Consider the following 13,572-nt stretch of genomic DNA (forward strand, 5'->3'; position numbering starts at 1 on the left):
CAAGGTTATCACTGGCTTTTCAGACAATAGAACTGAGGCTTGAAGGAGTTAGAGGACTTTGCCCAGGTTTAACAGTTAATAATAAAAACATTAATGTCACATTTCCTACACACTGGCAGCCCTCTACCACTAGACGCATGATCCTTCCAACAGCCTACAAGGGGACACTATGTTTTCAGCTAAGGAGACCAAAGCAAGTAACTTGTCCAAAGTCCCATGGCAGGAAGTGGCAAGCTGGGGTTCCAACCCAGGCCGTCAGCTTCCAGGATCCTGCTCTCAGCCCTGCTTGGCACATGTGATCTCAGCAGCACAGTGGGCTGAGAACCTGGGATCCCCCACCCACCCTGGCTGGCACCAGAAGGAACCACAGCACACTGCGGTAAGGAGCTGGCACTGGGACCAGGACCCTAGCTCGTCCCTCATCACCTCTCTCCATACCTCTGCACCTCCAGAGCTTGCCCCAGCACTGGGAGTCCCCATCCTCCTACTGGAACAAGAGGAGGGGTCCCTTTCTCGTGGTCCCACCTCCCTCGCACCAGCTCCACCTGGAGCCAGGTCACCTTGGACTGCTTCCCTCAGAGCCTCATGGAGCAACTGAGGGGTGTGGGACCGAGCCAGCCCCTGACTCTAGCCACACTCGACCCCAAGGGCCGTCACTGGACTGTCCTGCTCACAGTGGCTTGTTCTTTCTCTTGCTGGTGGCAAGCACAGGCGAAGATCTGGAGAGGCAGACAGAGGAGGGCCTGAACCCAAGTCTCAGGGACACTGGAGGTGCTGGGGACAACAGGTTCACGGGTCCTGAGTGCCCACTGAGCAGCATGGTCACACAGATCTCACGGGGCTCTCTACTGAGCCCATGACCATGGCCCTTGAGGAGTGGGCATGGTGCACAGCCACCTACGGGACTGCTGCCTGGATTGGAGCAGGCGCCCAGGTCCCCAGCCGCCCTGGCCCCCGGCACTCTGTCTGATGTTCCCCTTTTCCAGGCCCCAGCCCAGCCCAGCCCTCCTGCAGGTGCCTGCCTCCTCTGGCCAGCTTTTATGGCCAGCTCCAGGCCCGCCTGCAGGGCCGCCAGCAGCCTCCGATCCTCTGGCCGGCCTGGTTTATGAGCTCAGTAATGAGCCAGAGGTTCAAACAGCCCCTGGTGGGAGCAGCTGGGCGGGGGCTCCAGCCTGGGGAATGAGCCCCCCAGGTCCCCGGCGCTCATTATGCTCCCAGCCTGGGCCCTTTTACTAGCTGTTTATTTGCAGGGTGGGTGCCTGCCGCACTGCAGGCCCCGGTGGGTGTGCTGGGCTCCAGGTGGGGAGCTGGGCCAGGGCAACCAGCGGTGGTTCAAAGCAGCCGGATGAAAGGAGACCTTGTACTTTACGACAGTCTCGTCTGGTTAATGGGGTCCCTGGAGGGCCTGCCTGCCAGAGGCCCTGAAGCCCACGGCCGAGGGCTGGCTCTGCAGCAGGCCCGGGGAGCCCACAGGCTGCACAGCCCCTGAACCAGCCCACCTCAGACATGTCCGTCAGCCCAGACCAGCTAATTAGGGCCCTGCTGTGGGCATGGCTCCACCTGCCACCCAGGGCCCCTTCTCCCCAGAGGCTGCCTTCAGAACCACCTGGGCTGTTTCTGTTCCTCCTCCTCCTGTGACCTCAGTCCCTGCCCCCAGCCATCCTCTGCTCAGAGCCTGAGGTCAGGAGCACCTGCTGTCCCCTCCTCCCCAAATGTGCCTCTTACTCACTCTTTGACTCCTCTCCCTCTTCTCCATCCCTTTCCATATAGGCTTCTCCTCCCAAGTGGAGACCATCAGGCCAGGCAGATACTCCCGGTCAGCCTCGGTGCTTCCTCTGGTACCCCGTGAGCTAACCCAGCTTCTTCACCAAGGCCTTCGATGCAGACACAGAACTTCACTGATGCCCAAATTACTAATCAGCAACTCCACCTGGGCCCTCAGAGATGCCAGGTCACCCTTCTCATGCCACCAACCAGCATACTCCATGTCCCCTCCCCATTCCTCTTTCTCCCACTCAGCATAGCCACTGTTTCCCACCCTTTCCACTTGTCCCAGATCACATGACAGGCCAGTTTATCTCTCTTCTGTTATTTCAAAGAAAAAGACAGAAACCTCTCCTCTGGCCACACCCCTTCACCTGTCACAGTGAAGGGGTTGCCTCATCTCCCATCAGAGTGGCCATGTGCATCTCCTGGCCCCATTTTCCCCTACTGTGCCAGCCCCTGTAGGGCCTGGGGAGCCCCTGAGACGGCTCTGTTCTCTACTCCTGGCCCAGCTCTCCCTGTCCACAGCAGACTCGGGAGGGGGGTTGGGACCTGTATGACATGGTGCTCTCTGACAGATGGCAGCATGTGTTCCATTTTGACACCAGTATTGGGAAAGACAAATACTGGGCAAAGGCACACGAGATGAGACCTAGCAACGGTCTGGGCTGTCCTTGACTCCACAGAACCTGTGGCTAACTTCTGCTCTCTGGCAGGTGCTACCCAGCGAACCCTTTCACCTTGTTTCTCTGTGTCTTCTTCTGTTTGATGGTCTGAGAATGTCCAATGGACATTTTGGTTTCTCTAAAGTGCAGGTGACTCTGTGTTGGGCTGGGAAGGATCAGGCAGAGGAAGCCATGAGGAGAACTGAGAAGAGCAAGGTAGCCCAAGCCCAGGTCCCCAGCCGCCCTGGCCCCTGGCCCTTTCTGAGCTCTCGCAGCCAGTCAGGAGAGAGAGAGAGAGAGAATCATAGGGGCTTTGGGGCCTGAAGCCTTGAGACACCCCCAGATGGAAACCAGACCAGCAGGACCTACACAGAGAGGGATCTGCCTCCTTAAGCAGGAAAGCACCAACAGGTGGCAAGACATGCCAGGCAAAGTGGTGGATGAGGGTGATCAGAAGCTCCCAGGGGCCCTCTGCCTCCAGTCAGTCTGGCCAGAGCCCCTCACTGCCCACAGCAAGCCCTTCACTGTGCTCTGGTGGCTGCTCCCTAAGGGCGGGCCTCAGGCAGGAAGTGCCTGCCGTTGACTTTGCCTAGATCAGAGGTAGAGAGACTGTGGCCCAGAGGAGACCTAAAGTAGGAGATGCTGAGACACAGAGACTGAGGTCCCCAAATCCACCTCTCCCTGCTGGCTGCTGCTGGCCTGTCTCTCCAGGTGCCTTCAGCCTGCAGCGAGAGGTGGTGGAGTGGAGAGAGGAGGGCAGCACTTGAGGCTCTCGGGGACTGTCCAACCTGGACAGCAACTTCAGACACAGGACACAGTTGCAGGAGGCCAGGCAGCCAGAGGGATTTGCCAAGCCATGCCCAGTGCTACAGGCAACCCAGGCACACACCAGGCCAGCCCTCTTGGGAAGCTCCCCAGAAGTCACCCTCTCTGCACCTCCGGTGACCAGGCTGGGGTTCCCTCTCTTCCCATGTAGACCCCAAGACTCCATCTGCAACGATGGAGAGGGGAGAGTGGTGACAGTAGCCATGGGATCCCACTGGCAATGCAAAGTCTGGACCGAGAGCCCTGGGGACAAGGGACACTCACCTTCTTGGAGACAGAGCAGACTTGCTCCGCAGGCAGGTAGTCAAAGGGGAAAATAAATCTCCAGTTGAAGTTGCCCTCGCCGCCCAGGGAGCGGTAGTGCACGTCTGTCTTCTGTCTGTGGTCTTCAAAGCCGACCATCCAGCTAGACACACACACACACACACACACACACACACACACACACACGCCAAAAGCATTTATTGTTAAGATTCACAACATCCCCAACTTGGGAATGAGGAATTACAAAGGTCAATGAACTGGGTAAACGATATGGCAAAGAGAATTCCCAGGAAATCTCCAAGATGCAAAAGCGTGCCATACATCAGAAAGCAATCTGACATCTCAGCCACTGTCTCGGGGCATCCTCAAACCTTGTAACTTTAGCCCAAAGATGAGTGCAAAAGAAATCTGCTGGGGGGACAATGTCCCAAAGGAGGAGACCCTCCAAGACCCTCCTTTGAAGCCTGCTGTTCTCCCAGAGCTCCACCCACTGGGCGCCTCCCGAGGGTACAGGGCAAGCCGCTGAGCGGGCACAGGCAGAATGGCCATGGCGCCTTACCCTTTCACATAAATGTCGCTCATCTTCTCCCCTGTGATGCTGAGGTCGTCCAGGATCACGTCTTTGGTGTTCCAGACAATACAACGCAGGAAAAACCTGAGGGGATGGAGAAAGACTCAAATCCACACAGATTTCCCACCAGAGCTGAGCAGCTGGCTCATCCAGGAAGGCCTGACACATGCCTGCTGGACACTTGACCAGACCCAAAGGAGAGCTGGACTCTGAGCCCCAAGTCGCACAAAGCCTGGCCAAAGAGCAACCTGCTGCTCCCACCCAGAGCCAGCATGACCCTCCCTCCTCCAGCTTAGCTGGGAGCCTGGGGTTGGGTCAGTCACCTTCTGGCTCTCCGTGGGGTGATGTTGAAGGGAGGTCCAGGCCGCCCCAAGGCCTTGGGAAACAGGTCGATCCACATCTGCAGCTTCCCCTGTGAGATACAAGCCTGTTTTGCCACCAGCCTTTACATTCAAACAGCCATGGCACAGCTGCTCTGTGCCAGGCACTTGGGGAACAGGACAGAGAAAACTCAGGCCCTTCCAGGAAGAGGCTTCCCGCCCTGTGGGGAAGGGACCCTAATCAAGGGACTGCAGGGTCCACTGCAGAGGTGAGCCAACTTCCCCACAGGCCACCAACCTGGAAGGCTCCCCAGGGGGGCTGATGTGTGCTAGGGAGTAGTCTATGCAATATGGTGGGGGGCACAGAGCAAGGTTTAGTCAGGGGACTCAGAAGGTCTCCAGGAAAGGAAGCCCCTCCACCTGCCCACCCTCAGCCCCACCCTCTCTGCAAGCCCAATGTGAATTTTGTCCCCATCTTAAGGGGCAGGGATTGCAGTGCTGACCTTGCACTACCTTGGGGAGGCTGGTCACCAAGCCACCTAGGGAAAGAGAGTCTGCTTCTGACAAAGGCATCTCCAGGACTCACCCTGACCCCTTCTCATCTGTGACCTTCTCTCCCCTTAGCTTCCTCCAAACCCAGCTCTGGGCTCATCTCCTCCAGGCTCACCCCACCCTTCTGCATGGGAGGGTTCCCCTGCCCCTCTTGTGGATGCTCTCTATGGCTTTCTTTGCCCTTTGGTCATAGGGTACTAGGAACCCTCTCTGAACACCCAGCTGCAGCTCAGCACAGGGCTGGGCATCTGACACTGAGCCTCTGACAGATGGCAGTGAGCAGGGAGACACCCTGGGGACCGGGTAGAACAGTGAGGCTCCAGAATGGTGGACTGAAGTCAGAGGCTGGGCCTACACATGGCTAAAGGGGTTGCTGGGATTCACCCCCCACCTCTGAGAGCTGGAGGTGGCCAGGGAGGCCAGTTCCTAGAGGTCCCTCCTAGTTCCAGTGGTGACCACTCAGACTGCAAAGGAATGGGTCAAAGAGGGACTGGCCAAATCCCAGAGTCTCCAGTGGGTCCTTTAGGTGTTCATGCTGACCTTGGGGTGGGGTCTAGGGCTCAAGGACTCCAGGACCCAGAGGCTGAGGTCCTACCTGTTCAATGTCTGGCTGCAGAGGGCTGTAGAGGGGCCGTGACTCCACGTGCTCGGGGACCAGGCCCTGCTGCTGAAGAACGTGCAAAGCCAGGCGCTCCTCTACTGGGCCCAGGTGTGGGTTCGGGATCCTGCCAGCCTCTACCCCAGAGAGGACAAAAAATTACCAGAAACAGGACCCTGAGAAGCCTGGCCTACCAGCCAGAGACATGGACTTGGAGGCCCCTGTGCTAGAGGCCTGTCTGGGAGTGATGGTGGTCCACATGCACGTACACACCCACAAGTACACACCCAGGGCATTCAGGTGTGGCCACGTACACACACGCACACACACACACACACACACGTTCACCCATTGGACCTGCCCTGCCCACCTTAATAGGGGTCCCAAAGAAAGAAGAATGTCCCTGTAGGAGCCAGTGATCCGGCTCTGTTCCCAGCTGCCTGGGTGACTCTGGGCAGTTTGTTAACCACTTTTGGCCTCAATGGCCTCATCTGCAAAATCAGGCAGATGTTGGACCTCACAATTTTATGCCCACGAGCCCTGGTCCCTGTGCTAAATGTGCTCACAGAGCAACAGTGGCCACTGGAGGAAATGAGACTATCCCTAGATCAGATGCACGCTCCATAGGAAAAGGGGGGTGGTGCCTGATGGCTGAGCCTGGCTCGGCCATAATCTGGGGGAGTGAGGAAAACAGAACCAGGAGGAGGAGGGGGACCTGGGCAGGGAGGCATCAAAGCTGTCATTTCCCTTTTATAACCTCAGCACCAGCTCTGACATCAAACACCTCTGAAACAAGCAGGAGGCGAGGGGCCAGCTGGGCCTGTAAACACCTCCGGGGAGGCTGAGCTGCTCTGGGTGGGCAGTGCAGGCCTGTGGCATCCCAGACACATGGAGAGCATGTGGGGGGATCTCAGCCATCAGTATCAGGCAGAACCGGGGGCAGGGGTTGGGCAATGACAGACCTCCTGCCTGCCCTTTGGAGACATAGGTGCATGGACGGTACCCAGAGGGATTCAGAAGGTGCATCAAGGTCCAGCTGGTGGGCTGCTGCAATTCAAGTAGAATATTTTTTCTCAGAGATGGATGTCCCCCAAACTCTGAACAAAGTCTAATTACCCAAGCCAGAAGATGAATCCTATCTCTGACCCTGACCCTGACCCTGGCTTCAGACTCACTCCTATCCTTGCCCTCAGATGAGCTCCAACATGGCCTTGGACAGAGCTCTGACCCTGACCACTGACCTTGACCCCACCCTGACCTCTGATTTTCACAACGGTGTCATGGCTACACAGTGGACCTAAAACACCAAGGGTAAGCTTAGTGCCTCTGCGCTGCCCTGGAGAAACCCAAGCCCTCGCCCTGCTGACGGGGACCATGTCCACCTGAGCCTTTACAACAGGGGAAAACCTGAAGAAAGAGGAGGAGAGAGAGAGGGAGACTCGGCGTGGTTTGGGGGTCACGGGACAGCTCACCGATCTCCTCAATGGTATATTCTTTATCCTGAAAGGTCACAGAGTCCGTCCGGTACACGGGGGCCTTGACCCTGTGCTGCTGGCAGAAGAGGTGGAGGAGCTGGGAGGGGCGGAGCTGGTCCCTCCACTGGTTCGGTCCAGAGCTGAAGCCCAAGTACAAGGCAAAGGTGAGACACTCCAAGGACATTGAATGGGGCAGAAGGGTCGGTAATGATCTGTGAAACCCCCAGACAGCATCACCCACCCTCCACTTGCATCATTTTCTAGATGGAAAAATGGAGGACCAAGAGGCAAAGGATTAAGTACCCACAGAATTGGTACTTAGATGTTTCCAATTTCCTGAGTTAGAGAATCAGACCCAAACAAGACTCAAGATGGTGGGAGGAGGTACCATCCACCTGCGAGTCCCCTGACAGACCATCCCAGAGTTCCCCGCAAGGCCCAGTGGAAGCCCACTGACATCTCCTTTCCTCCTCTTCCTCCTTCCCTCTTCATCTCTTCCCAGGTGCCCAGTTCTCTGCAGGCCTCCATGGTATATCAGAGAACTGGGTTATAACAATACAAACAAGAGGCAGGTCCTTAGAGTCAGATGAACAGGTTCAAATCCTAAGCACACCACTCATAAGCCACGGGCCTTATTGCACCTTAGTCTCCTCATCTGTTAAGTGAAGTCAAGGCCCCCATTGAGCTCAAGGGGAGAACACCTGGGAAGTGCTAAGCCCGAGGTGGACACACAGAAAAGCTCAATAGACAGGGTGACTGGTTGTCAGAGAAGCAACCAGCCCTAAGCACGTACACACAGTAGGTCTGCGGGAGTCCACAGCGGGCCCCAAACTTGGACAGCAGCCTGTTCTCCAGGTCAATGACTGTCTCCCCAATCTTCTCATCCTTGGAGAGGAGGTCATAGTCGTAGACGGTGATCTTCAGGTCCTTCTCCAGAGGCAAAGTGCAGGTCAGCTCAAACATCCTGCAGGAGGGGTGGACTTCAGGACACTGCCAGCCCTCTGATGTCAACAGACCCATCGAGGAGCAGGACAAGGGCAGGAGCTCAAAAGTCCACCCTTCTCCAGTCTCCTGTCACTCACTCATAGAGCACATCACCCATAAGACTCTGTACAGAGCTTGTCTGAGAGGGTGTGTGTGTGTGTGTGTGTGTGTGTGTGTGTCCCTTATAAACTGGGTTGAACAGGTACCCGCCTGGCAGCCCCCAGAATGAATGAATGAAGTGGAACAGAAAGTTAAAATTGAAGCTCCCACTACACCACCAGGAGACAGGAGATGTCAAACTCCAAAGCCAGGAGCCAGAGCTCTGGCATTTACCAAGGGGCTGGCCCAGGACCCACTCTCTGGGCATATAGGGCAGCACACCAACTTCTAGGGCAGAATGGAAAAAGGATTTTTGAGCAGATTTTTTTGGGGAGAGGAGCTCCTGCAGGGTCTGAGCCCCTGGCCACCACCTGGGTCAAGGTGGAGGTATTCTACCTCTTCCCCTTGAAATGAGTTCCCTGGAGTGGGAGACACAGCCCACGGCCTAACTCACACTCAGGACGCTAACTCTGCAGAGAGGAGGAGGCGGGGCCCCATCTGGAGGTACTGCTCTCCCGTCCACAGCTGAGCAAGGGACCCAATTGCATCTCACAGAGGAGGGGGTTGCCTCAAGGCCAGACTGGATCTGCTCTGAATCCTGCCCCAAAGGACCTCCCAGGGTTCCAACAGCCAGAGACTGTGGAGGAGGCCATCTTAGAACCAGGCCATCTGAGGACCAGGGGGTAGGAGACATTCAGCTCAGGGAGGCAGCATCTCCCACATCCCAAGAGGAGAGAAAGAGGCTCAGAGGGTCTCTAAGAGCCTCTTGAAAGCACCCACAGGAAAATAAACTGGCTCAAAATATTTGCCACCCAGAGAGCAGCTGAACAACAAGGGCAGCTGGCACGTGGAACAGACCCTTCCCCTGACCTGCGCTCCCCAGCCACAGTGGAGGGGAACAAAAACTAAGCAGGGCAAGGGGACAAGCAGAGACCCTCCACACGCTCACCCACACACTGCATCTGGGGAACCCAAAGAGTAGCTTGAACAGGAAAATACTCCCCTAGCACCATCAGGGTGTTTAGGGTTAAACATGGATGAGCATAGTAGCTTCACCCCTATGGCTGTGAGTTTGTGGCTTTCTTAAAGTGGCTGAGCTTATCAGGGCACAGTGGCTCATGCCTGTAATGCCGCACTTGGGAGGCTGAGGATCACAAGTTCGAGGCCAGCCTTGGCAACTCAGCAAGACCCTGCTCACAGTAAAAAATTAAAGAACTGGGTGTACAGCTCAGTGGTAAAACACCCTGGATTCAGTCTCTAGGATGGATGGATGGATGGGTGGGTGGGTGGATGGATGGATGGATGGATGGATGGGTGGGTAGGAATGTAGGTAGGTGGGTGGGTAGATAGATAGATAGATAGATAGATAGATAGATAGATAGATAGAACTTAAAGTGGGCAGAAAAGCCATGTTCCTACCACAACATCCATCAGGGAAGGGCACTATCAGACATCAAAGCTGTGTTTGATTATCTCAAGGGTTGTAGAGAGTATTTCTGCTGGGATCTGAGGGAGCAAGAAGCACCAGGCACACCAGCCTTCAGGCATGATTTGGAGGGAGATGGGAGTGAGAGGAGTGTGTTCCCCAACCTGCCCTGGGTGCACACACAAGCACAGGCATGCACGCACACACATTGTGGGACAGGTCCATCCACTGCCCATTACCACTAGCCACAGCCCTGTGCCAGCCACTGGGGCTCAGCAAACAGTGCTGCCCTCTGCACCCTCCAGCCTCCCTCCAGTCCCAGCCTGGTGGTGACTCATTGCTGACCAGATCCGTTTGCCCTTCAAAATCTGCATTTCCCCAGGCTGACAGAGTCTTGGTCACAGGCTAAATGATAACAACTAACCAAACGGATACTAGGTATGAATTCAATATGTCACTTGACTCTATCAGAAGAGGCTGCTTCTGTAGGTGCTAGAGAGACAGCCACCAGCTGTCAACCTAAAAAAGCTCACAACCAAGCAGCGATTCAGGATTTCAGGATGCCCAGAAGCTGCTCCCACAGCATGAGCACTGAGTCTTCCTTCTATTGTTCTTGTTCTAGAGTCAGTTACTATCTCGGGTCTACATTCTTCCCCTAGCTACCCACGGCAGACACACGTGGGGCACTAAAAGAGAAATCATTGAGTGAAGCATGGTCCATTGGACCAGAAAAGGAGAATAAAAGGACATTAGTGGAAAACTGGTGAGAGCCTAATAAAGTCCAGGGTTTAGTGGGTAGCATCGCACTGATGTCATTTCCTCATTTGGGCAAAGGTAAGATAGAAAGTAGGACTAAAGTTATATGCAATCGGTATCCTCTCTGTCACTTTTCTGTAAATCCAAAGAAAAAGTTTATGCAAAAAGGAATTAACCAATGCATCTTCTGAGCTTCTGTGCAGATTTCTGATCTTCTAGGCAATTGTTAAGTGTGTTAACTAGGGGCTTCTGCTGGAACTCCAGCCCTTGGCTCACTGAGAGCTAGCTCAGATTATACCCACCAAATGCAAGATTTAGGGAATACAGTTCTGCCCCAGGAGAAAGGAACTGCCCAGCAGCAGCCCCATCTACCCAGTGGTCTGTGGGGTATCCAGACCGGCTTCTGCAGCCCGGGACCCAGCTGCTCCCCACTTACTTTCCAAATACAGGCTCCAGAGTGCAGGGGATATAGTTATCCTGGTCACTCACAGATTTCTTCCCAATGGAGATCTTGATGTAAGGATCACACTGAAGGACAACACAGAGACACTGAAGTGAAATCATTCTCCCAATGTGTCTTTGGGGGCTTCTTGAGTCCCCTGCCTCCGGATGGGGTGAGGGGGCCAGCCATTAGGAGGCTGTGATGTGGACTGGGTTCTGCCAGGCCAGGAGACCCACCCTAAACCACATGGCCCCTGACACAGCCTCTAGCCTCAGCCCCTGCAGCGGGAGTGGGGCACCTGAGTCTTCCTTACTCCTGATCCATCGCCCCACTGGGAGAGGCTGGGGGAGGCGGGGCCCAGCCCCCAGGCTCGCACACACGACAGATTGGATTCTATGTGGGACTAGGCCAGGCTGGGGTCCTCTCTGTGACTGCTGCTTAAGCAGATGGAAAGGGGGAGAGATGGTCCCACTTTCTCCACCAAGACTGGCCCAAGCCGATCTCCTGGATATGGCCCAAAAGCAACAGCAGTCCTACAGCTATCCTCCCGGAACAGCCCGGCCAGAGAAGGCCCAGGGCAAGTCTGGCTTGAGAAGGTGTGAAGGATATAAGCCAACCCGGCCACATCCTGGAGGCCATCTGTGGTGCCAAGGCTGAGGATCATCTGACCTCCCAGCCCTGAGAGGCCAGGCAGCAGGAGGAGAATGCTGAGCCCCTCCCCACAGCCTCAAGGACACACAGGAGGCCTGAACCTGTGTAAGGAGGTAAGAAAGGACCGCTCCTGCCTCTCAGCTTTCCTCTCTCTTTCCAGCTTTCCTCTGTCACCCAGTTTACTGTCTCCCTTTGACTCCCAGACTCCTTCCCTCCTTCAAATCTCCTTCTTCCATCTCTGGCCAGGATTAGGGTGAGACAGCTGAGTCTCTTGCCTTAGGCACACAATTTAAGGGAGGGCCCCAAAACTCAGGAATCAAGATAAATAATACTTCAGTGCAGTATTTTGAAAATTAAAACCAATGTCAATAATCCATGATGAACAAAACACCAGAATGTTAAATAAAGGCACCTCGAGCATTCCTGGTTTTCCTTCTACCTCCAGCTCCACCACAGCTGGGCACAGCAGTTACCAAACCTGCTCCTCCCTCCTTTGTTCCTTCCTTCCCACCACGGATGCCCTGCAAATCCCAGCCTCCAGCTACACCTTTGCCACACTGATCCTTATGTTGCATCCTAATTGCCCGTGGACCAAGCCCTCCCATTTCAAACCTTTGCCTGTGCTTTTGACTTCTCTTAAAATACTACTTTCTTCTCCCTCCTGACCTATCAAAATTCCTTCTGTACTTAAGAACCCTATTCCTTCCCCATAAACTTCTACATATTTCCAAAGTCCTGTGCCAACTTTGCCCTTCTCTGACCTCCTACATTTTGGTCCTTGACAAAAACTCCATCCAGTGACATCTCAGTTCTGCATGGGTTTTTCTGGTTTCCCCAGCTTACTGTGACTCCCTGAGGCAGAGACCATGTCCAGACTCCTGAGGCCATTTGTAGTCATGCCTGCCATTCTGAGTGCTCTAGGAAAGTTACCTTCCCATTGGGGTCCTTGGGCTGCAGGCCAAATGCTTGGACAATGTAAATACGGACCAAGCACTCCTGGGGCCCTTGGGCAGCCAGCTGGTGGAACTGTCTTGGGGGCATGGGGATGGCTGGATCTTCTGGGAGGGGATAAATTTTGAAGAGGCCCTGAAAAGAATGAGAGGTTAATTTTGATTTTTAGCATTGTCACCAACACGATAACCATTATGACCATTGCTCTCATCTCTAGGAGAATCATCACATGAACTTCACCCAGCCCAATGCCGCCCCATTACCACCATCAGGAGCATCACTACTTCCACCACCCATGTGGTCACCAACATCAGCACCATGGTCACCACTGCAGTTGCTGCTCCACCCCCTTCTTCACTTAGGCTGACCCAGGGACACATCCTCAGGGACTTACCTTAAATTCCCCAATGACAGATGGATCTTCTGTCTCCTCCTGAGTCTTGCCCCGGTAGAGCTTGAAGGTGTTGCAAAAGTCGGACAGGCCTTCAAAAGCCTCCACATTCTCCAGTGATGTGTCATAGACCTGTCATATAGGGGGACAAGGGAGAGCGAACAGAGGGACAGCAAAGGAAGAGGAAATGGGAAAAGAAGGGAACACACAATAGTATGAAAGTAGAGAAAGAAAGAGAAGGAACAGAGAAGAAGAAAGTGAGTGAGGACCAAAACAAATAAAGGAACACAGACAAAGAGAAGGGCAAGATGGGAGAGGTGCAGAGGAACCAAGAAGAAGAGAAAGAAATGGGGGAAAAGTCAGAGATGGAACGAAAACCCCAGGAGAGGGAGCAAGAGGGAAGACATTGGTTCAGTCCATTATGGAAGCGAGTGTTTGAATTAATATTCCAAATATTTGAGCATCATCACAGAAAATGATTGGTGCATTTTTTTAAGAAGATAAGCTTGGGGCTGAGGCTGTAGCTCAGTGGTAAAGTGCTTGACTCACACCTGTGAGGCACTGGGTTTGATCCTCAGCACCACATAAAAATAAATAAAGATACTGTGTGTTCATCTACAACTAAATAAATATTTTTTAAAAAAGGAGATAAGCTTACAAACATATAAAAAGTTAAATTTATTTGTAGACAGAGTCAGAACTCTGGAAAATTAACAGATCAGCTTTTCAAGTAAAAATGAACCCCTGTTCAGAATGTCCAATGAGGATGGCATCAAATATTAAGCCAAGCAGACCTGCTGAGCACCAGCTTAAATTTGTTAAATCTATTATTTATTTG

The 13,572-nt window shown here is 54.1% G+C and overlaps 1 protein-coding gene across 24 annotated transcripts in view; it reads right to left on the reverse strand.

Annotated features, from left to right (window-relative positions):
• Dysf (dysferlin) overlaps positions 1-13,572 on the reverse strand; it is a 208,332-nt gene that overhangs the window by 12,943 nt on the left and 181,817 nt on the right. For 23 of the 24 annotated variants that reach the window (XM_015479534.2, XM_015479530.2, XM_015479532.2 and 20 more), the window contains 9 exons: positions 12,738-12,866; positions 12,323-12,478; positions 10,736-10,827; positions 7,828-7,998; positions 7,032-7,174; positions 5,557-5,696; positions 4,413-4,501; positions 4,078-4,173; positions 3,519-3,660 (listed from right to left, as the gene is read on the reverse strand). In XM_015479534.2, coding sequence (XP_015335020.1) covers positions 3,519-3,660; positions 4,078-4,173; positions 4,413-4,501; positions 5,557-5,696; positions 7,032-7,174; positions 7,828-7,998; positions 10,736-10,827; positions 12,323-12,478; positions 12,738-12,866 — 1,158 coding nt within the window. The remainder of the gene's footprint in view (positions 1-3,518; positions 3,661-4,077; positions 4,174-4,412; positions 4,502-5,556; positions 5,697-7,031; positions 7,175-7,827; positions 7,999-10,735; positions 10,828-12,322; positions 12,479-12,737; positions 12,867-13,572) is intronic. The other variant, XM_048804132.1, reaches the window with a different exon arrangement.

This window comes from Marmota marmota, unplaced genomic scaffold (assembly GCF_001458135.2).
Source record: "Marmota marmota marmota unplaced genomic scaffold, marMar, whole genome shotgun sequence".
In the NCBI taxonomy this organism is placed as follows: domain Eukaryota; kingdom Metazoa; phylum Chordata; class Mammalia; order Rodentia; family Sciuridae; genus Marmota; species Marmota marmota.